At 64.6% G+C, this 23,535-nt stretch overlaps 1 protein-coding gene across 1 annotated transcript in view; it reads left to right on the top strand.

Moving 5' to 3' along the window:
* Positions 1 to 14,352: 14,352 nt before the first annotated feature.
* TTC34 (tetratricopeptide repeat domain 34) overlaps positions 14,353 to 23,535 on the top strand; it is a 19,614-nt gene continuing 10,431 nt past the window's right edge. Inside the window, exons 1-3 of the mRNA XM_070403929.1 lie at positions 14,353 to 14,494; positions 15,715 to 16,538; positions 22,280 to 23,147. Of these exons, the coding sequence (XP_070260030.1) occupies positions 15,758 to 16,538; positions 22,280 to 23,147 (1,649 nt within the window). The 5' untranslated portion in view covers positions 14,353 to 14,494; positions 15,715 to 15,757. The remainder of the gene's footprint in view (positions 14,495 to 15,714; positions 16,539 to 22,279; positions 23,148 to 23,535) is intronic.

Below are 23,535 nucleotides of genomic sequence, written 5' to 3'. Positions count from 1 at the left end.
TCATGTTGCTACTGTGATGAATCGTCATGTAAATATCTGATATGCAGGATGGTCTTAGGCGACCCCTGTGAAAGGGTCGTTCGACCGCCAAAGGGGTCGCGACCCACGGGTTGAGAACCGCAGCTTTAGTCTGTGGGCCGATGCTCTAACCGCTGAGCCCATCCGGCCGGGGCAAAAACAAAATTTGTAAAAAGAGTGAGTGTGTCACATGCGCCTCATCTCAAAACGGAAATCACCAGAGCCCGTGGGAGGCACACGGCGTCCGGGCGGTGAGAGCCTGCCCGCCGGTGGCCTCGCGGCTTCTGGTGCCCCCACCTCCCAGGTCTGGAGGGGGCAGGCGGGGAGCCGGTGGGGCCCCCAGCAGGAGCTGTGCCCTCTCCATCTGACCCTTGTCCTCTGAACACCTGACCCCCAGACTCAGGGCGTCTTCAGGCCACAAGCAAAGGGGGGCACAGCGGGGACACGGGGGGGACACAGGACATAGTGGGGACATGGTGGGGGGGACACAGGGGACACACAGGGAGGGCCCGGCAGCGTTGACCCAGGCGGGCGAGGAGATCCAGGGAGCCGAGTCCCTGACCCCTGGCTTCGGGGGCGGGTGGGGGCAGCGAGCCGGCCGGGCGGGAGCAGCTCCCTGAACAAAGGCCCGACAGCGAGAGGCGAGGGGGGAGATGCCCGGGCCCTGGATGACGGTCACACCCGGTCCCGGCCAGCGGGGACCCTCCTGCCCTTCCGCTTGTGGAACTGTTCTCACGACCCCTCTGGGCGGCCACGCCCAGCCAGTGCCCGGCAGCACTGTGGGCAGGAGTGGGGGCCCCTCGCCTCACTCTACCTGAGGGGGTGTCGGGGGAGCACAGGCCCTGAGACCACAGCCCCGCCCACCTCCTGGGAGGCCCCCCAGGGCTGGCCCAGGGGACGTGCTGTGGGAGAAAGGGCTCAGGGGGTGCCCGGGGCTGCCCCACCCTCCGAGCTGCCCCTCCATGCCGCCTTGGCCTCCGTGGTCACTGCCCCACCATGTCCCGGCATCAGCTCCACCCGGGGCCTGAGGCCACACACACGTCCCCCCGAGGGACGCCCAGCCCAGCGCCCGCACCCCCACCCGTGCCCGGCTACCCTCCTTCAGGCAGAGACTGAGGCCCCGCACCCCTCCCACCGCCCTCCCATGAGCGGAGTTTGGGGGAGCAGGCACCCCTGGATTGCCGCGGGCGGAGGCTGAGCCCTGTCTCCCCCTCATGATGTGGCGGCCGGAGGCTGGGCCAGTGCGGAGAGGAGCCCAGCAGGGTCACCGCTGACCGCCACGCCCTTCCCCTCGCTCCCCGGGCGGAGGAGTTGGGGTGCAGACCCCCAGGCGGGGCTTTGAGGCCCAGCACAGCCCGTTCTCACACAGCACCTCCCGCTCAGGCAGCCTGGACACCCCCAGGGCCTGCGGCTCAGCCAGCAAAACGGGGCTCCCTCCTGTACCCCGTTCCCCCACTGGGAGCACACGGTCCCCTCCACCCCATGGGGCACCTGGTGGGACGCACGACTTGGCCTGGTCACCTCCCCAACCCAACTCACACACACACACACACACACACACTCACACTCACAAACACACACACTCACACGCACACACACACACTCACACTCTCACACACACTCACACACTCACACTCAGCTCCGTTCTGCACCAGGCGCCGACCACTAGTCGAGCTGGGGGTGCTGCTGGGGTGGAAGAGCCAGTGACCAGGCCGCAGACCCGGGGCGGGGTCCCAGCAGCACCCCCTCACCGGCTCAGGGTGCTGAGAGCTGGGTGGGGTCTGAAATGACTCCGCTGACAGAGGGCAGACACCGCCTCTCACACTCACGCTCCGTCCACCCACGGCAGACGTCACTAGTCAACCAGCACCACGGATCCACCGCCACGCGTGTGGCCGCCGAGCCCGGACCCAGCCAGGAGGGCGGGCGTGGTGCTGCGTGGGGAGCCGCCGGAATGTGGACAACAAGCAAGACGGCCGCCACCAGCCGGACGTGGCGAGTTCAACTTAAATTCATTAAAACAAAAAAATCTAAAATTCGGCTCCTGAGTCACACTGGCTACGCCTCCTGCACCCGCAGACACGCGGGCTGGCCGCCACCCTCGGATGGCGCAGGCGCTGGGTCCGGGCCACCGCGGTCCCCTGGGCTCTCCGAGCGCAGGAGGCGCTCAGTGTCCACTCAGAGCTGCCTTCTCCTGTGCCGCCTGCTGGGCAGAGCGGGAGGAGCGCATGGGAGGGGTGGTCAGGGAGGACTCCCTGGAGGAGGTGGGGCGCCCGGCAGTGGCGTGGGCAGTGAGGGCTGAGGGGCGAGTGGAGAGCAAGGTGGAAGCAGGTGGTCAGGGATGACAGCACACACCTCCCAGGGCACCGGCCGCCATGACACTGACCAAGGTGCCCTCGGCCCCGCGGACACCCTCTGGCCAGCGGCCTTGATGGCCCCAAACTCCTTGGGGAGCAGAAATGCTTTGGGGAGGGAGGTCCAGACCCTGGGCTGCCACAGGGGGGCCGAGGAGGGGAGCCGTGACCCACAGGGCCAGTGGTCACCCTCGCTCCACCCCGAGGCCCCGGGCGGGATCCGGCCCGAGCCCTCCTCACCGGGACCTGGCGCCCGTCACTCGCCGCTCGAAGGAGCCGCCGCCGCACCTGAAGGGCCCCTCGCTCGGTTGTGTTTTTTATTTAATTTTCCAACGAACACGCTCTTTTATCATCCCAAACCGTGAAAGTGAATTAAGGAGAAATGGGTTTCTTTCAATTAGGCTCGGCGTTGCTTTGAGTAACTGCCTATAATTCTATTTAATGAAAAAATAAAATCATTATTCCGCGGCTCCCCTGCCCTGTCACGAGCCCGCAGACGGGCTCCATTAGCGTGCACCGTAGATTTATTTAATTAGAAAAATATTTTGTTTTCTCTGATTCTTTGGGAAAAGAAAAAAAAAAAACCCTCCAGGCACAAAATTAATCAAATCTGTTACCTGGCGGTTAATGGCTCCTCGGCTGCGGCACCTCTGGGCCCGCGCGGCTCCGGCCCGATTTCCACCCAGATGTGGGCGCCGCCGCCCGGCCCGGCCGCGTCTGGTGAGCTCAGCTGCCAAGCCCCTGGCTGCCGGGGTGGAGACCCCCGTGGCGGGCACACGGGAAAGGAGCCAAATTCTTCCCTGGCCGCAAAGACCGTCCGCCGGGCGCGGGGCGCACACAGGATGCCCGACGGGGCCCACACGTGCTGCTCGTTAAGCCCCAGCCCCTGCGACGGAGCCCACCCGGGACCCACCACCCGGGACCCACCACCCGACCCCCGTCTGGTGCCCAGGGACCAGGTGGCAGGAGGAGCCGGAGGGACCCGCTCGCGGTGACGAAGCTGTCACTCCCCCTCCTGGGGATGGCGGGTGTGGGGGGCAGGCACTGGGCCCCCAGAGCAACGAGGAGGGCCCGGCAGGGCGGGCCCACGGGATGAGCCTGCGAACTCCGGGCCACTCCGGGCCGAGCTGGGGACATGGCGTCACCCCCTGAGCCCTGGCAGAGGACGGGCGCCCGGGAGGCCCCAGGGGGCTGATGCGGAGGATGTAGCTGGGGGGCGCCGGTGAGGCTCGGGAGAGAACTTGGGGGCGGGCGGGGGGCGGGGGGCAGACTGTGCTTCCCAGTGTCCGGGCTCAGGGAGGTGAACAACCGGCCTGAGCAGGCAGGCCCATCCTCAGCCCCAGAGCTCCCCTCCCTCCCCTCCCCTCCCTTCCCCCCTCCCTGCCTTCCCCCCTCTCTTCCTGCAGGGACCCCAGAAAACCTTCCTCCCGGTGGCCAACAATTCCAGTGGCACGAATCGGGCAGGGCTGGCTGGAGGGCCGGGGGGCCTGGCTGGGTCCAGGGCGTGGGGAGCACAGAGATTCCGAGAGAAGCCACCCGGTGCTCCCGGGACCCTGACCCTCCTGGTCCCATTCCCGGGGGCAGGGGGGTCCCCCACACCTGGTTACGTGGATTTGTGTCCCTGGCTTCCTCAAACCCTGACATTTCTTTTTTCTTTTTAAATATACTTTTATTGATTTCAGAAAGAGAGAGAGAGAGAAACATCAATGATGAGAGAGAATCATGGATCGGCTGCCTCCCGCACACCCCACACTGGGGGTCGAGCCCGTAACCCGGGCCTGTGCCCTGACCAGGAATAGAGCAGAGCCGTGACCTCCTGGTTCCTAGGCCGACGCTCAACCCCGAGCCCCGCCGGCCGGGCCCACCCTGACCCCCTTAAACAGCCGAAGGACCTGAAGTGAGTTCCGTTTGGTCTTATTGCTGCTTTGGGCTTTCCCAGCGAAAGCGGCTCCCCTTTATTCCTGGGGAGCGAGAGGGGCGCAGGGCCAGCGGGTCCCTGAGGCTGGCAGGACCCAGGCCAGGCCTGTCCGGAGTTCACCCCCAGGACTGAGCCCTCGGCCGTGTGAGGAGCCTCTCGGGCCGAGCTCTGACCCCTCTGTGGGGTCCGCCCCTGACACACCCTCTGGACACAGGCTCGCCCTCCGCTCAGCGAGGGAGCCCGCGGCCGGCTCCACGCGCCTTGGCCTGGACCTCGCGGGAGAGGCCTCCAGACCCGAGGCCGCGGGACGTGCTGGGAGCCGTGTTCTCACCTGACACCTTGGCTAACGCCGCGGCCACCTACAGGCAGGCCCGAGCCCCCCCCCCACCCCCACCCCGTCCTGGGCCGCGAGCTCCGGGAACAGCCATGCAGCCATGCACGAGGTCTCCCGCCTAAAGGTCAGGGCCACCTCTGGGCCTCTGTCTACTCGGAGGCCCCAGCGTGGACCACATCCTGCAGCCGCAGAGGGTGGCGGCCACACCCACCCCACCCCAGCGTGTCCCGTGGCTCAGAGGCAGACGGCGTGGAACACCCGTCTCCGTGGGATCAACAGTCAGGCCCTCGTGCCCCCGCCTGCCTCAGCCTCCCCTCCATGCACTGCCCCCTCTCCCCCCCCCCCCCCCCCCCGCTGCCCCCAGGCTCCCCGAGACCCTGTATGGAGGCTCCGAGGGCAGGCCGACGGTGGAGTGTACAGGCTGGCAGCCTCTCACCCGTCCATGTCCATGGTGACATCTCAGAGACAACTGGTCTCCACCTCCCAGTCCCTGCAGGTGGCCAACCCGCCCCCCCCCCCCCCCCCCCCCCGCTTTTGTGGCTGCGGGCCTGGCTCTCCCGCCCTCCTTCTGCCACCACTTGGGAAGTTGGACCACGCGCTGGTCCATCTGTGTGTGGAGCACGGGCGCCCTCTGCTGGCGCCCGTGTGCAATGACCACAGGAGGGAGTCTGGGCCGTCACCTGGGGGCTCATCTACAGGCCTGGATGGGGGCTGTGCAGGCGGACCCCACTCTGGCCGAAGCCGCAGACTCAGCCCTGAGAGGCCAGAGCGGCCGTGATGGACAGGCCTGTGTCCACTGAGCACGTGCTGTGGGTGGAGCCGGTAGCCTCGGAGCCAGGAAGGAAACGGAGGCACAGATGGGAGACGGATCAGAGCTGAGGGGAGGGCCACACAAGCATCAAGGTTATCACCCTCCACCCATTGCCCAGAGGGAGAAACTGAGGCACAGGGGCCCGTCGGGAGCTCTGTCCCCTGCAGGCTGCTGGTCTGGGTGCTCTGGAGCGGGCACCTGGTGCCAGGGAGGAGGAGGAGCCAGGAGCCGCAGTGGTGGGGCCAGGACGCCGCCCTCCCACCCACAAGACCTCTTCCTCCGGCCGCTGGAGCGAGGCTGGAGGCCCAGGACAGACCGTGAGCGAGAGGTGCCAGCTGCTGCCCCCGGGGTCGGGCCCCGGTGCTCCTTCCTGCAAGCTGCTGGCCGCTCCCTGAGCCCGGCTCCCGGCCCCGACCTCCCGTGGGTCAGCCAAGGCCCTCCCCGATGTCCCCTCCCTGGACGCCTCCCGGATGCGGGCTCTGCGCCTGGGGCCGGCCTCCACCCTGCCAGCGCCCAGCGCACGCACACTCCCCCGCCGCTCACTCCCGCAGCAGCCACCGCAGGCCCCAGCTCCCCTCCTGCTGCCCCGCCTGGTGGGGCTCCCTGGAGCCTGGCCGCCCAGTTGCCACCTCAGCCAAGGGTGCAGCTGACGACCACGGGACTCACCGGCCGGCAGATGGAGGGCGTCTTATGGCCACTGTGGGTGACCCCGGACCCCGGAGAGGCACTGGCGGCCTCAGCAGGAGCGAACAGCAGAGCTGGCTGCCCACCTGTCCCGACAGCAGAGGCTGGGCGGGTTCTGTCCACTGTGCCCGTCGGTCCTGAGCGGGGCCGCCACGGGTCACCGGCCGGGACTGCGCCCAGCCCACCCCTGCCAGAGGCCCGGCTCGCTGAGCGCGGGGCCACCGAGGCCTGGCCGCTGGCCCCCACCCCCTCCTGGCCACCTGGCCTCCAGCCCCATCCGGGACCCACAGCAGAGGGTGCAGACCGGACGGCACTGCCCGCCTCCCACACTCACTCCTAAAAGCCTCGTTCACTGAGCCCCTGGCGCTGCGAGGTCAGGGTCACCAGCGTGGAGAGCAAACGGAGGCTGCTGAGGAGTCCCTGCCCCTCACACATGCACACACCTGCATCATGCACGCTCACATGCAGGCACTTTGCACACACACGCGTGTACACGTGTGCAAGCAGCGCAGCGTGTTTCTGGTGCTGAGAGAGCTCGGGCCCGGGGAGGACGGGGAGGGGTGGGCGCCGGGAAGCCAGGCCGGGCAGCTCTAACCGGTCCCTCCGCTGGGTCCCGGCAGCTCGAGCCTCCCTGCTCTGCCTGTGGTTCTACACCTAACCCAGCGTTTTTCCGGAGGGAGTCCTTCATGCCTGTACCAGCCGCAGAGGGAACAGACTTCACTTCCTGCTTCAGTGCCTCCCTGTTCTCACAACACCCTCCTCCCTCAGAGACGCGTTATTCTAAGGAACTAAAACTGACACAGAGAAATCTTCCCATTTTCCTAAAAGTCCAGCAGCTTCACAGACGGTGAGCCCCGGACCGTCCCCTGGGATCCCAGGCCCGGGCGGCTGTCGGGTTGCTAAGCGGAAGCCGGGGCTGGGCTGCTGGGCATCGAAGGCTTCAGGCCCCAGCACAGACCCTCCCTCCAGCAGCACAGACTCGGCCTGTGAACTCTCTGCTGGTCCCGCCCTCCGTGGGGACAGGACGGAGGCTCCGGGGAAATCCCTCGCCCACCCACCCCCCGAGACCTTTCTCGGCCACTGAGCCGTCCGGCCCCACAGTCCAAGGGGAGGTTGGAGTCCGGTCATCCATCCTCAGGGCCCGGGAGCCCGGCCACCCCACCAGCCGGCCCGGGATCAGGCGGGTCAGCGGGACCAGCCCGGCCATCCAGCCACCACCCCGGTCCCTCGGCCCAGAAATGCCGGCCGCGCGGGCCACCGGCTGGTTTGGGCGGCGAAGGCGCGGGTGCCCTTTGCGTCGCTTCTGGGAAAACACGAGATGTAGCTCGCGCCTCGACCCGGAGCCCCACAGCCGCATCCTTCAGCCCGAGAATAACAACTGTCCCCCAGCTCCCTCCCCCCAGGTCCCCTAAGGCAGGAACGCGGCCTCCGGTGCTGGGGTCCCCGCTCCCCTCACTGACCATCCTGGGGGTCAGGTGTGGCCATGAGGCGCTTTAGCCAATGGATGGAGCACAGGTGCCGGGCGGGGCCCAGAGCCGCCCACAGCCCCCCTTCTCCCAATTATCACGAACACCTGAGGCTGATGATCTCCCCTGAGAGCAAGTCCCAGGCGGTCCCGCTGGGCTGAGGCCCAGGTGGGCAGCGGGGCCCTCGGGGTGGGGGGCGGGGGCGGGCTGCTCCGGCCTCTCGGCTCCTGGAGGCACCACAGCCCGTGGCTCGCGGCCGCTCCTCTGCCTTCAGAGCCCGCAGTGCGGCTTCTCCTCTCTGACCTCAGCTTTCAGGGTCACCTCTCCGACCGTGTCCCCGCCGCCCCTGGGGTGACCTGGGGCCACTGTGTGACCAGGGTAACCCTGTCTCCAAAGCTCCTTCCCGGTAAGGCCCCCCGTCCACAGGCCGGGGACTCGCAGGCACTTGGGGTCCTTATCCTGCCCCCACCCCCCTCCGCGGTTGGAAGGAGAGGCTGTGGGCACCTGGCAGCCTCCGCCTGGAGCCGGGCGCCCGGAGCAGCTGAGGCTAGAGCGGCAGCCCCTGCCCATCTGACCCTCATGAGGGACCCATCCCAGACCCGGTGAGGACTCTTGTCTCTAAACCAGCGGCCCGGGGCACGGATTCGTGCACACTGAACGGAAATGAATGAGAAGAAATATTCTAATATCGCTGTTCATCCTTTCTCTATAATAGAAGTGTCACCAAATTCACGATCGACAACGACAGAGGGAAACACACGTGCGATTGGCGCCAGCGAGATCTTTATATGTATCTCACGTGTGCCAGTCAGCTTAGCCTCTTATAGATATAGAACTTGCTTAGTTACACCTGCTTTCTGATGTAGATAAACTTTTCCCAGCCCAGTGCAGCTCCCCAACTTCTCCTTCAGGTAACAGCCAGCAACACAGCAGGAAATATCAACACGAAGCAGATTATTATTGTAGAGCACACAGGGAGGACAAAGGGTGAAATATCTAACTGCAGCCGTGTCTGACTATATTCTGTGCAGTGAGAAAACCTGAAGTCATGTTCAAGGTCCACCATTTCTTTTCAGTTGGGTCAAGTTTCTAAGCTTTCTAAATCTCCGTTGTCCGGCTAATGAAAAGAAAATAGGATTCCACCGAGTCTCCTATCTGCCTACTCCAGGACTCCTGTGAGGATCAAATGGGAAAACGCTTCACAGACATCTGGCTAAAGTGTGAAATGTTTGCACCTGGCTATAAAGCAAGTCGTGTTCCTGGGCTGAAGAACTCCAAGGAGGCTAGTTGCTAGGGAGAGGAAGCCGGGCGTTGCTACGTGACGTCATTACCGGCACCCACAGCGACCGTTTCCGGGCTGGGCTGGGCTGGGCTGGGCTGTGGCCGGATTTTGCGCCGTGGGGTCTCGGCAGCGTTGGCTGCGATTGGGTGGGGTGTCGCTCCGGGTGGTGGCGGGACCTGTGTCCCACTTGGGGGAAGCTGAGTGTTGCTTTGTGGGTGCCGGGTCCTCGCTGCCGTTTCTCTGTAAATGGCCGGTGTGTGTCACGGCAGCTCCTGCATTGAGCGTCTGCCCCCTGGTGGTCAGTCCGTGTCATAGCGACCAGTCGGGTGGATGGAGGGACACTTAGCGTAGTAGCCTTTTCTATACAGAGACGTGTTTAATAGCAAAGCACTTTCCACTGAAAACCAAGGCTCTGTCCACATCCCTTCCCTGAGCCCTGGGGCCCTTTACGCCTCCTCCTGCCGCCCCAGAGGCCGGCGGGACAATGGAGAGGACCACGGTCAGTGGGGCAGCCCCTGACACCCTCCGGCCAGGAGGCTGCGCCTCCCAGGCTGCCCTGCAGGTGAGCAGCCGCGTGGGGCCGGGCCTGTGCTGGGAGCTGGACAGACGCACCTCCTGTGAGCAGCTGGACGGCGTTTGGCCGAGGAGCTGCGGGTCCGGGAGGGGCAGGGGCACAACCGGGGAATGTGGACGTCGTGGTGTCGAAGCCGTCTCCTCGGCCACACTTCAGGCGGCTCGCCAGCCCCTTCTCCCCGGCCCCGTCCACGGGCCTGGCCTCCCCCGTCCACAGGCCCACCCTCCCCGTCCACAGGCCCACCCTCCCTGTCCACAGGCCCACCCTCCCTGTCCACAGGCCCACCCTCCCCGTCCACGGGCCCGGCCTCCCCATCCACGGGCCCAGCCTCCCCGTCCACAGGCCCACCCTCCCTGTCCACAGGCCCACCCTCCCCATCCACGGGCCCGGCCTCCCCATCCACGGGCCCAGCCTCCCCGTCCACGGGCCCACCCTCCCCGTCCACGGGCCCACCCTCCCCGTCCACGGGCCCACCCTCCCCCACTGAGTCCCCTGGTGGCAAGAGTCCTGCTGTCAGCCAGGCCCGACTCCCCAGCCCTTGGTATCCGATCCAGTTCCTCCCCCCACCCTTGACGTCGATCCCCCTGCCTGCCTTCAGCGGGAACGCCCCCACTGATGTCTCCTCCTCTTGGGGCCCCTCCACGGACACTCCCCACCCCCCGTCCCGTCCAGGCCGTACATGCCCTCGCCCTGGTCTGGAGCAGCACTCGCTCTCCCCGCCGCAGGGTCCTGCATGAAGACTCCCAGCCCGGCCTGTGTGGCTCAGTGGTTGAGTGTCGACCTATGAACCAGGAGGTCACGGTTCGATTGTGGGCTCGATCTCCAGTAGGGGGCGTGCAGGAGGCAGCTTTTCGATGATTCTCTCTCATCATTAATATTTCTCTCTCTCTCTCTCCCCCTTCCTCTCTGAAATCAATACAAATATCTATTTTTTTAAATGACTTCCTTGAGTGTCAGAACGATTTCATCTCTAACCGTGAATCCCAGCCCGGTCTCAGGCAGCCCAGCCGGATCCCCGGCCCCTCCTGTCCATCCCAAGACCACAGCCCGGGACAGCGCCAGGGGCCGCCTGACCTCTCAGCCTCGCCCGCCCTCTGGGCACTGCCCACCGTGAGCGCCGCTACAAGCCAAGGTGCCAAGTCCTGGGGACACCACCACGGCCAGCGAGGCCACCAGAGCCCCCACATGGAGGGCTCCCAACCCTCCCCCAACACCCCCCACCCCCAGAGAGGCAGCTCGCCCGACTGCATTAATCCAACGCTCGCTCGCGCGTCAAAGTGCACACGATTTCTTGTAAAAATGATCGGGCTGCTAATTAGGCTGTTTATAACGTGTTTCCCTGGTCACTAATGATCATTAACATGCAAATGAGCTCTGGGAGGGGAGGCCTGGCCCCTTCATTACCAGTTAATTACTGTTTGCATACTGAGCCGGGATGTGAATGGCGGTTGGTGACGGCGCGATGATAATTACACCGCCGACATTTGGAGAAGTCATTTCGCCGCGTTATTTTTCTGCGTGATTAATGGCTCCGCGCCTCGGGTTGATAAACTTCGTTAGCGCGAACCGGTGTCGGCTGGTGCACAGAGCGGCCGGCGGGCCCGGCCCATTCATCTCCGTCCCTGCTGGTTACCGAGCTTCAGAGAAGGGAGAAGGCAAAGGAGAAAGTTGGGCGGCTTCAGGGAAGCAAACTCCCGGAACTTCCTGCTTTTAGGGCTCCCGACTCCGCTCGGACGCGAGGACAGAGGGCGTCCGTCCGTCCGTCCATCCGTCTAAAGTGCTGAACTGGGGAGACCTGAGACTCCAGGAGGCCGACCCTGGGGCAGAGTCCAGGTCCTCCCTGAACGGTGGCAGCTCCGAGGATGGGGCCCGGCGTCCCTCCTCCCTCCCTCCCTCCTTTCTCCCTGTCTCCCACCTGCCGGGTGCCTGCCGGGCTGTGCAGCCCCCGCTGTCCCCCTGGCGCCAGCGTCCCAGAGACAGAAACCTAGGCAGATGCTGGAGCAGGCGAGGGGCGAGAGGAGCGCCGAGCTGTTCTGGATGAGGGGCTGAGCGAGGGTCTCTCTGTGGAGGGACAATGGGAAGTGAGGGAGGAAGTGGGGGGGAGAGGGGCCATGCAAAGGTCCTGGGGCAGACACAGAGAGGGGCCGTGTGCCTGGACCACGTGGCCAAGGTGCTGGGAGGTGGGCAGCAGAGGGTGGACAGGAGCTCGGGAGCCTGATTGAAACAGAAGAGCCGTCTCCATGGCCCTAAGAAGTGGCTTCTCCAACCTGCTCCCCGGACATGAGCTTCGCCCACAGCAGCACCCCGACCGCAGAGGGGCCCCCGGAAACCACCAGCCCTGTCACTGAGACCAAAACACACCCGAGCGACAGGTGGGCGGGTGGGTGGGGGTGGGGTCGCTGCATTATTGATCAGGGACAGGAGAGCCACCTGGCGGTGTGCCCCGCCCCCTCGCCCGCTGCCAGGCCCGCAGGAAGCTCAGCCAGGCCGTGAGGCAGGGGGAGCGGCCGGGCCGGGGTGGTCCAGGGCCAGGGGAAGGGTCCACGAGGGGAGCCCCCGCCCCAGGCTCCCGCCCCGGGACTGTGTCCTCTGCCCGCAGTTCCCTCCTGGCTGGTGGCCGGGACCAGAGGCTGAAATTTCATCGGGTGCCTGCGGACCAGGCCCCCGGCCGCCCTGGTCCCCGCAGGTGAGCAGCCTCTGCAGCCACAGGTAAGCCCCCAGGCCGAAGGACGGCCTGAGTCCTGGGGTGTCCTGAGGGCTGCCAGCCAGGGGGCTCTGGGGGAGCACCCGGGGACCGCGGATGGTGAGAGCTGCACCCCGAGACCTGGCCAGAGCTGCACCCGGGTCCCGGCGAGGGGGGAGGGCGCAGACCTGGGCTGTTGCTAGTGCTCTCCTGCCTCATGGGGGTTGGCTGGGGGGATGAGTCTGCCTCCTGGTTGGTGCCTGTGGGGGAGGGGGAGAGGGACCCAGGGGAGCCCACAGGGGGGCAGATACGCTCAGGCCTGGGCTGTGGGCCTGCCCTCCCTCCTGTGCCCCTGGGGGTGGGGGGTGGCCGGGGCAAGGCCACCCCCCCACTTGGGAGCCCAGCCTGGGCCCCGGCAGTGACGTTGGCTCAGGGTGTCGGGGGCTCAGACTCTCCTGGCCGAGGCGGGGTCTGCAGGCCGGCACCTCACCGACACCCCCTCCTGGCTCCTGGCCCAGCGCTGGGATCAGACGGGACCCGGGGCAGCGCTTAGGCCTCTGACGGTGGCAGCGGGCGAGGGGGGGGAGCGCACCTGCTCACGGAAAGGTGATGGGACCGTGGGCTGCCCGCCCGAGGCCTCCAGTCCAGCTCCACCCGCCCCTAAAGCCGTGGATGCGCCGAGAACCTCCCACAATGCACCTGTCCTGTCAGGTCGGCTGGGCCGTGCAAAGGGCAAGGGCTCCCCATGGCCCGCCGCTGCCCAGCTGCCCTCAGGACTAACACAGCCTCCGTCCCAACCCGGTCCTCCCGCCGGGGCCTAAAGCAGCCGCGTCTGTACCCTCCACACCTGCTCATGGCCCTGCACCCTGACACCCCCTCCCCCCCAGCACGAAGGGGGTGCCCTGGGTCACCTGCGCCAGGTGTGCTGCCCGAGGCGGGGCTGCCATCACTGCTGGTGGCGGGCAGAGACTGGCTCATTGGCCAGTGCCCGTGGGCACAGGGCTCGGGCAGAACTCGGGGGACCGATCAGGGCTAATGTGACCCGAACGTCAGGCAGCCCACCTCCCCCACCCCCGGCCTCCTGGCCCCAGGCCCTTCCTCAGCCTGTGACAGCCCTGCTCTATTACGGCTCCTGCCTAATTAGGGTAATGAAAAGGGAAGTCATCAGAGCAGCAGGAGATCTTAAACTGCCACCGAGTCCCTGGTCCCTGCCCGGGTGCTGCGCCCTGTGAAGGTCAAGGAGCTGCAGAGCCGGCCGGGAGGGCCGGAGAGGAGGACCGGGCCCTGCTGACCCAGCTGCCCACCCGCTGCAGGCCGTGCCCAGACCCCCCTACAGGCCAATCCCAAGAGCCCAGACCCTGGGAAGGAAACCGGAGACGCAGCACCCCCACTCCCAGTGCCCTCCGCCCTGCCTTGCAGCACCGGCGTCCTCCCCGTGGGCGCCCAGCTGGCTCCCTGGACCCTGCCGAGGACCGGCTCTGCCTGGCATCTGGGCCCTTTGGCGGTGCCCAAAACAGCACCATCTTTCCAGGGACCTGCCACTCCCCTCACCTCCCCTCCCAGGGCCCTCAGGTGGCTGGAAGGGGAGGGGGGGGGTCCTAAAATACCACCTGATGGGCAGCCCCTTCCCCAGCTACATGGAGACCACCCAGGCTGCAGGCTCGGGCTCAGCTCCTGGCAGCCGCCTTCTGGACCAGGGGGGTCCCCGCCCTCCGCCTTCCGGGAGCTGGGAGGCCCCGCTGGGAGGGCGCCGGCAGGAAAGGCCCAGGAGACCAGGTGGCCAGTGGCCGGGACAGCTCCCCTGGCAGCGCAGGGGGCGGGCGGGGCAGAAAGGACCGGCTGTTCTGGGGATGCGGCGCCAGGGCGCCCCACCTCCATGGGGCTCCGTCCTCAGCTGCGAGGACAGGACGGTGAGGCTGTGGGGTGAGGGGGCCTCGCGCGCGGTCAGCTCCTCCCCCAAGTCCAGTGGCCCCGCACCCGCACCCGGAGCCCACGGTCTGCTCGGAAGCTGCCGGAGCCCGGCCTTCAGGGTGGCTCTCCTCCCCGCCTCCCGGTGGCCCCGACCCGGCACCGGGGCTGGGGAGGGACCCAACAGGCCAGGGGCGGGGCAGGGGCGGGGCCGGAGGGGCGCCCGTCCGGCTGCGGGGGGCGCAGCTGAGCAGCGGGCGGAGGGGTGTTGACACTCTCCTGGGAAACGCGCCATCCCCGCCCTCGGGCTCCGGCTCAGGCTCGGCTCCGGCTCTGGAAGCCCAGCCCGCGGACCCTCCGAGGAGCCCGGCCTCCTCCAGGGGAGCGCGCCTCGCCCTTCCCCGTGCGCCCGCACAGCCTCCGAGCGCCAGCAGGCGTGACCGTGTGCACACGTGTGAGTAGGTGCGTGTGAGCATGTGTGTGCGGGCACAGGTGAGTGCGTGTGAGCATGTGTGTGCGGGCACAGGTGAGTGCGTGTGCGCCGGGCCTCCGTGGGCCTGTGCGTGTCAGGGAGCATTTGTGGGTGGCGGCTGGTCGGTCTGCAGGCCCCTTGGGAGCGGGGAGAGGAAGGGCTGAGTAGCTACTTCTTCAGGGGACGCTGGGAGGGGAGAGGGGCCTGGGGGGGCTGGTCCCTAAACCCCCGCGGAACTGACCCCCTGGCCCCAGCCAGTTGCTCCCCAGCGCCAGGGCCAGGCAGGCGCCCTCGGGGGCCCAGCACCCCCCCCCCCCAGGTGGAGCAGGTGTGGGGGTGCCAGAGTGTGGGCCTGTGGTTGGCTGGGCCTGTGGAGTCTCAGTGCTGAGAAGGCTGGGGACACTGGTATGACCTGGATTGAGGGGGTCCGCCCTCCTGAGGACGGAGGGACAGGCGGTGGAGCGAAGGCTCGGGGTCCCTGCCCCCTCATGCCACTCGGCTCCTCCCCGCTGGGTGCTCGGTTGCTGAGCAGGGCCACAGGCCCAGTGAGCAGAGGCAAATCCCGGTCTGCAGCCGGGCAAACCCTGCAGACACCCTGCAGGCAAACACCTGCCCGATTCCCCGCACTGACACTGGGGGCTCAGGGGGAGGGGCGGGAGGCCCATCTAGAGCAGGCCTGGGGGGCGCAGGGCTGAGGGCACAGGCCTGGGGGGCACAGGACTGGGGGCACAGGGCTGGGGGCACAGGGCTGGGGGGCGCAGGGCTGGGGGGTGCAGGGCTGGGGGCACAGGGCTGGGGGGGCGCAGGGCTGGGAGCGCAGGGCTGGGGGGTACAGGGCTGGGGGCACAGGGCTGGGGGGGCGCAGGGCTGGGAGCGCAGGGCTGGGGGGTGCAGGGCTGGGGGCGCAGGGCTGGGGGGGCGCAGGGCTGGGAGCGCAGGGCTGGGGGGCGCAGGGCTGGGGGCGCAGGGCTGGGGGGTGCAGGGCTGGGGGCACAGGGCTGGGGGGGCGCAAGGCTGGGGGGCACAGGGCTGGGGGCACAGGGCTGGGGGGCGCAGGGCTGGGGGGTGCAGGGCTGGGGGCGCAGGGCTGGGGGGGCGCAGGGCTGGGAGCGCAGGGCTGGGGGGTGCAGGGCTGGGGGCACAGGGCTGGGGGGCGCAGGGCCCACGGGCTGACTGCCATGAACACTGGCCACGCCCCCTCCCACCGCAGGTGCCTGAGGACCGGACATGGCCTGCTGGGGAGCTCGGATGTGATGTCGGCCCAGGAGCTTGTGGCCTGCCTCTGCCGGGAGGGGGACCAGCACCTGGCGCTGGGGGAGCCCCCGCTGGCCACGGCCTTCTACCTGGCGGCCTTCAGCTGCCACGCCCCCTCCGCCCTGAGGAGCGTCCGAGCCGCCCTGGCCGAGGCCCGGGGGGCGCCCGTGGTGGCCACGCTGGAGGCCTGGTGCCGAGGGGAAGGCCAGATCCCCGCCATCCACTGGGACGGCATGGCCGTGGTGTCCCTGACCGGGACCCTGGCCTGCGCCTTCCTGGCCACGCTGTGCCCGGACCACCCGGCGGCGGCGCTGCACTCGCTGGCCGGCCTGCTGGCCCGCGGGCGGCACGGGGAGGTGGTGCGGCGCTGCGGGGCGCTGCTGGCCGCGCACTCGCAGCAGGGCCTGGAGCTGCGGCTGACCCGCGCGCTGGCCCGCATCCTGTCGGGGGCGCAGGTGGACGCCGGCCTGGCCGACTACCTGCAGGCCTTCGCCTCCGCGGCCGACCGCACCGTGGCCTTCGTCCTCACCCACCAGCGGCCCTACCTCCCCGTGCTGGTCAGCGTCCTCCAGGCCCACGTCTCGGGGCGGCAGCAGGCCGCGGACAGCGCCGGCCAGCAGGAGGCCAACGGCCGGAGACTCCTGGCTGCCCTGGACCCCGGGGGCACCTGGAGCAACGCCCTCTGCCCCGAAGTTCTGCTCCACGGGGGCCGCTATGAGGACTGCCGGGCAGCCTGCAGCCGGGCCCTGGAGGCCGACCCCACCGGCAGCAGATCCCAAGGTAGGGGTACGGGTCACAGCCCCCCGAGGGTCGGGGTGAAGGTCGCTGCAGCCATTTCTTCCCCGCACAGCCAAGTCCTGCCTGTGCTGGGGGGGGGGGGGTTGTGCTGAGGCCCGGACACCACAGTGACAGGTGGGCAGGCCCCTGCCCTTACCGAGCGCCAAGAAAAGAAGCAAACAAAATAAGCGCTTTGAGAAATGAAACATGCAAGGTGCGCCTCCAGCCGGATGATCAGAGAGGGCTTCTGGGAGGAGGTGTCATTTCAGCTGCAACCAGGATCCCAGGTTGCTGAGGGAGAAAGAGCGTGGGTGTCCGTGCCACTGAGTGGAGCTAGGGTGGCTGTCAGGGGGAGGGGGCAGAGGGAGAGCGGAGGCCCTGAAGGCCGTAGCCGTGGCCACGCACTCCTGGCCACGACAACCTTCAGATTTGATCTCAGACTGGCGAGAGCCATGGGAGGGTTTTGCACTGTGGAGCGAGGTGCTCTGGGTTACACTTGTAAAGTCTCCTTTGGCTGCTGCGTGCAGAACGTGCCAGGGGAGCCAGAATGGGAACTGAACCTCCTGGGAAGCCCAGAGGTGGTCCAGGCGGGGATGGTCCAGGCTGGGCATGTGCCCTGACCAGGAATCGAACCGTGACCTCCTGGTTCATAGGTCAGTGCGCGACCCCTGGCCCCGACAGCCGGGCTGATAGGCATTTTCACTGAAGCCCCTGAGCCTCCCGTGGACGTGGGCGTGGTCACTTCCCAGGTCCCAGGGGCTGCCGAGGCCACAGGGTGTTCATGGTGGGCTGGAATGTGCCCCCGGGATGCTCCTGACCGCCCCCCACACTGCCCCCTAAAGAGGAGCCCGCAAAGGGGACAGGAGGCAGCCAGAATGAGGAGACCGCGGAGGCAACCACGAGAGAGGACAGGAGTGTGTGTGGAGCAGGAAGGTCAGGGGACCCCAGTGTGGGAGAGGCCGAGGAGAAGTGAGTGGGCAGATTTGTTTAAGGAAAAACACTAGACCTGACACCCTGACATGCTCCCCGACAAAAAGTACAGAACTGCTCCACAGAATCACAAACAATCCTGAGCTGCTGATTCTAGTGTGCAGCCGAGGTTGAGAACCACTGTTCTACAAGTTGGAACGTGCTCTGTCCTTAAGAAGTAGACACACGGGGGCAGGAGGCAGAGGGAGAATGGCTTTGACCCAAATGCCCTACTGTGCGCCTCCCTACTGTCCTACTGTGCGCCTTTGTCTCCAGAGCATTTATCTGCCCAAAGCACCCGGGGCAGCCGTCTCCTCTGTGGTCAAGGTTTCCCATCAAGAACTATCCAGAAAGGTAACATCACTCAAACCTACCAAGAACTCATACTTGACGGTGGTATTTCGGACGCCTTCCATTTAAAATGAAGAATGAGGTAGCTGCTCACTCTCCCAGGCGCCCGTCATTATACTAGAGATCCTCGCCAAAGCAATAAGATAAGAGGGAGAAAAACATGTAAGGCAGAAAGGAAAAATGATGTCATCATTATTCCACACAATACAATTAGCTACAGAGACCCCGAAAGAGACAACAGGAATGTATTACACATAGGAATAGAATTTAGCAGGATATACAAAAAGCATTTATATTTATAGACTCCAGCAAGAAATAGAAACTTGGTGGTTTAAGCATAGCCCTAGCTGGTTTGGTTCAGTGGATAGAGCGTCAGCCTGCGGACTGAAGGGTCCCAGGTTCAATTCCAGTCAAGGGCACATGCCCAGACTGTGGGCTTGATCCCCAGTGGGGGGCATGCAGGAGGCAGCCAGGCAATGATTCTCTCTCATCATTGATGTTTCTATCTTTCTCTCCCTTCCTCTTTGAAATCAATAAAACATATTTTTTTTAAAAAAAAAGAATGATACATTTAAAAAAAAAACATATACCACTTACTATAGCAACAGAAAATAATTTACTTCAGAGTCATATGACTTTATGGAGAAAATCATAAAACTTTATTAAAAGGTAATAAAGAGCAATGATATGAGTAGAGAAATGTTCACTGTCTGTTGCTAGAAAAATTTGATGATATAATAGAAGAGCAGAGGACCAATGATAGACAAGATGGAAGAGGGGAGGAGGGGAGGAGGGGAGGAGGGGAGGAGGGGAGAGCAGGGCCGGAGATGGAGGAGAAGCTGGTGGTGACGGATTTTCTCTGCCAGTTAATGCAAAATCATCCCAGCTGATACGGAAGGTTATTGCCTTGAGGAACAGATAGAAAAAACACAAATTGGGCCAGAAGCAGAGCCGTGTGTTTCTGCAACTTAACATGCGAGAGTGAGCATCGCACCCACAGCACAAACCATCAGCAACAGATGATGCGGATTCTCTGCTTCAGACCCTGCAGCAAAGCCACGTCCGGGGACCATGGCGGTCGCTACAACGTGAAAGCACAGGAGACCATCGCTGAGACTCTGTGAGCACCTGGGCTTCTTGAGATACAAAAAGGGGAAGCAATGCAGGAAAATGGGATACATCTGACAAAATTAAAAGTTTTAAAGTTCTAACTTGCCTGTAACTATAGAAAGTGAAAGGATGGGCCACAACAGAGAGAGAATATTTGCAAAATGTACCACGAGCAAAAAATAGTAATACCCAGGGCATTTGAAGAATTGCTGCATGTCAATAAGAAAAAGTAAAATCTGGTGCTAGAACGGGCAAAGGCATTTCCCCAAAGAGAAAGCAGATGGCTAACGGGCATGTGGGAGACGCGCAATGAGGCCAATGCGAGTTAAAACGCGATACCACTTCCCGCCCTCCAGATTGGGGAGAAAGTGTTCTTAAGTAAATGAGCCTTGCTAGCAACCAGGAAAATGAAAATTAAACCAACAGTGGGATTAGCCCCTGACCCCCCCCTCAGATTGCCCGGATGTCAGAGTCTCACGCTGGAGACCCGCTTCCGGGAACGCGGGGGAGCGTGACCAGACCGCGTGCCCCACAGACAGCAAGGATCCCGTTGGGCCAACATATGAGACGCAGCCATCTGAGAGTGTGAGCGGTGGCCCGGTGCGGGCAGACACCGGGCTGGCCCTGCGGTGTGAGGACTGGAAGGCGAGGTGTGCGCGCCTGTGGGTTTTTGCCTGAGGAAACTCCTCCATCCAGGTTTCATCCACGTAAAACAGAAGGCGGAGGTTCCACTGGCTTTCGATGTCACGGGAGAGTTCAGGGCTGAAAAGACGAGTGGCTGGAAGTTAGAAGGGAAGTCCTGACGCGGAGGAAGCCAAGAGGGGGTGAGGCCTGGAGGGCGGGGGGGGGGGAGGGGGAAGGGTCCACTTTGGATCTGTGTATGAAATCCATGTCACTCCTCGGCTGAGTTAACTGCACAAGAAGGGAGAGGCTGGTGGTCTGGAAAAGGCAGCAGCTGGAAACTGTAGGAACTTAATGGAGACTTCAGCTGCTACCCACCAAATAGACAGAATATGGGGTTCGATTCCCTCCAATTTAACTGCCTCCTCAAACCAACTTGTTTTCTCTTCAGAGGAACATAACCGATCCCAGTCCAGATGTCTAGCGTACAATAAAAAATCGCTAGACGTGCAAAGAAACCGGAAAATAAAATGTGAGCCGCAGTCGGGAGGAAAAGAAGTCACTAGAAACCAACCTCGAGATGATAAGACAGGTGCCAAAATAAGCATACTAAGGACTTTAAAGGCACTATTAGCAGTATACTGAAGGACTAAAGGAAAATATAGTCATAATGAATGAACAGATGTGGACTCTCAGCAAGTAAATGGAAGCTATGAATATTCTAGAATGGAAAAGCACAGTCACAGAAATGAAAAATCCATAGCGTATTGGAACGACAGGAGAGTCAGTGAGCTTAAACTTAGAAATTATCCAACACGGCAAACAACGGGAGCGTGCACTGAGCCTCAGTGCCCGTGGGACAATATACAGAAGCCTGGTGTGTGTAACCGGGGTCTCAGAGCAGAGGAGAGAACACACGTCCGTGTGGGTGAAGAAATAACCGCTCCCCCAGGTCCCAAGGGCTCCGCACCTGCTGCAACCGCTCGGATCCATGAACTGTTGTGCAAATCGGCGATCAGAGTTCATCTGTCAGGAGTTAGTAACTGTTGGGAAAGGCTCCAAGTTTCTTTTTTAAAAAATAAATATAGTTTTATTGATTTCAGAGAGGAAGGAAGAGGGAGAAGGAGAGAGAAACATCAATGATGAGAGAGAATCACGGATCGGCTGCCTCCTGCACACCCCACATTGGTGAGCGAGCCTGCAGCCTGGGCATGGGTCCTGACCGGGAATCCAACCACGACCCCCCGGTTCATAGGCCGACCCTCAACCACTGAGCCAGCCGGCAGGGCTCAAAGTGTCTCCCTTTGGCCACCAGGACTAGACAGGGCGACCTGCTGGCGGTTGGTTCGTTGGTGGTTGATCTCTGGGTGCTCTGGGCTGGGGCATGACGCTCAGCCACAAGGCAGAGGGCTGGGCTGCGGCAGCTTGGCCTTCACGCCTGCCCGTTTCCGCGCTCAGCCACAAGGCAGAGGGCTGGGCTGCGGCAGCTTGGCCTTCACGCCTGCCCGTTTCCGCGTAAAGGGCTGTTACTGTCGCGGGGGCCATGTTAGGTTACAGGGAAGAGCGCGGAGGATCCTGGAGGGCTCTGTGCACAAAGCACTAACTCGGAGGCTCGGAGACCTGGGATGGCGGCGGCGGGGCTCTGAGAACTGTACTTCAGGCAGCACTTTCCTAACCTGTCATATGGGGGGAGGGGTCCCCCGGGACCTTGAACTCCCGCCAGCACTGAGTTTTCTGAGATTCCCTGGACGGTGCGCACCTGCCTGGGCGCTGTTGGAACGGGGTGGCCTGGACGGGGTGACATGAACCCTCACTGAGTGACACACCCATCAGGCCCTGCTCCAGGCACTGGGCACACACTGACCCATATCAGTCTCAAAGCTCTGTGACTGCAGACCGTGCCAGCCCATTATAAAGCAGCAGGGGAAACTGAGGCACGGGAGTTCAGTCAATGGCCCGAGGCCCCACTCTTGTCAGTGGTGTTGGGTGTACCGTCCCCTCTTTCCTGACCTGACTGACGGGGGAATTTCTGTTTCTGAGGGAAGTGTTGAGTCCTGGTGTAGCCCAAAGGATACAGGAAACAGCCCTGGCCGGTGCGGCTGAGTGGATAGTGTGGGCCTGCAGACCAAAGGGTCCCGGGTTTGGTTCCGGTCAAGGGCAGTACCTCCGTTGCAGGCAGGACCCTGGTGGGACCCTGGTGGGGTGCATGCAGGAGTCAATCAATTGGTATGTTTCTCTCTGTCTTTCCCTCTGTCTTCCACTCTCCCTAAAAGTCAATAGGAAAATACCCTCCCGTGAGGATTAACAAGAAGAAGAAGAAGAAGAGAGAAACAATGGTGCCGCAGTGACAGTGCCCCAGCCAAGGTCACAGGGTCAGACCTCAGCTCTGACCTAGAGCTGATCCCGAGGAGGAGGAACTCAACCCTAAAGTCCATTATTGAAGGGGGCGGGGCTGGGGGAGAGGTGGTGTAACTAGGTTTCCATGTTGGCTGAACTGGAGGCTGACTTTGAACCCAGACTGAGAACAGGGCTGGGGGGCATCCAGGGCCGCTGCCCAGCCTCCTGTCCGCGCTCCTCCCTGTGGCGCGAGGTCTCCGGAGATGCTGTGATCGGAAGGGCTTCGGGGAGTCCAAAGCCTGGACGGCTGGGCCTCAGGTGGGCCCTGGCCCATCGGTCCTCTGCTCTCTCCCCAGGTGAGCGCCTGGCCGCCCTGCTGGTCACCCGCGCGGCCGCCGCCTTCTTCCTGGACCGCGGCGCCCAGGACCTGCTCCGCGACCTGCACGAGGCCTTCCGCGAGAGCCCGGCGGGCGCGCGGAGGCAGTTCGAGGCCGTGCTCTCGGCGCGGGACCGGGAGCGGGTGCTGGCCCAGCTGCGGGAGGCCGCGGACGTGGGGTTCGCCCACTTCCAGGAGGCCGTGCGGAGCCGCCCGGAGCTCCGCGACGACTCGGGCCGCGAGCTGCTGGCCCCGGTGGCGCGCGCTCTGCGCGTCCTGTTGCGCGTGGCGCCGCCCGGGGCGCGCCCGGCCCTGGGAGCCCGCCTGGCCGAGTGCCTGCTGCTGGCGGGGGACGCGGGGGGCGCCCGGGCCCTGTGCGAGCGCCTGCTGCGCCCCCGGGACCGCGCGGGCACTCGCGCCGGGGACCGCGCCGGGGACCGAGCGCCTCTGCTGGCGCTTCGCGGCTTCTGCGCGCTGCACGCGGGGGACGCGCCGGGCGCCCGGGAGGACTTCCAGGCGGTGGTGGCGCAGGGCCCGCCGCACCCCCGCGGCTGCGTGCGCGCCCTGTGCGGCCGGGGGCTGCTGCGCGTGCTGGCGGGGAGCGCGTTCCTGGGCGCGCTGGACTATGTCACCGCCTGCCGCCTGCAGCCCGAGGAGGCCCTGCTCGTCGCCAAGGCCTTCGTGCCCTGGAACCAGCGGGGGCTGCTGCTGACGGTGCTGCGCGAGGAGGCCCGCAGGATGCTCCAGCGGAGGCCCGACCCGGGGCCCACGGGACCCACGGGACCCACGGGCGCGCGGGGCCGCCGGAGCCAGGCCGCGGAGACCGACGGCTCCGCCGAGCAGGACGGGTAAACACCGGCCCGCGCGCTCCGGGCGCCGCATTCTGGGCTTCTGCGGGGCAGCCCGGTGCTGCTTCCAGATGCGTGAACAGAGGCGGGGCGGCGGGAGGAGTCTTTAGGTCACTGGGGGCAGATTTAGCGCCAGGGCCCAGGCCTTTTTTACATTGTTTTTTATTGATTTCAGAGAGGAAGGGAGAGGGAGAGAGAGACAGAAACATCGATGAGAGAGAATCATGGATCAGCTGCCTCCTGCACGCCCCACACCAGGGATCAAGCCTGCAACCCCGGGCATGTGCCCTGACCAGGACTACAACCATTCCCTCCTGGTCTGTAGGTCGGTGCTCACCCACTGAGCCACGTGGGCGGGCACCCAGACCTTTTCTGTAAAGACTGACAC

The sequence above is a fragment of the Myotis yumanensis genome, unplaced genomic scaffold (genome assembly GCF_028538775.1).
Source record: "Myotis yumanensis isolate MYYU_CA2020_CCGP unplaced genomic scaffold, mMyoYum1.0.hap1 SCAF_2, whole genome shotgun sequence".
Lineage (NCBI taxonomy): Eukaryota > Metazoa > Chordata > Mammalia > Chiroptera > Vespertilionidae > Myotis > Myotis yumanensis.
This window is presented reverse-complemented; position numbering and strand designations above follow the sequence as displayed.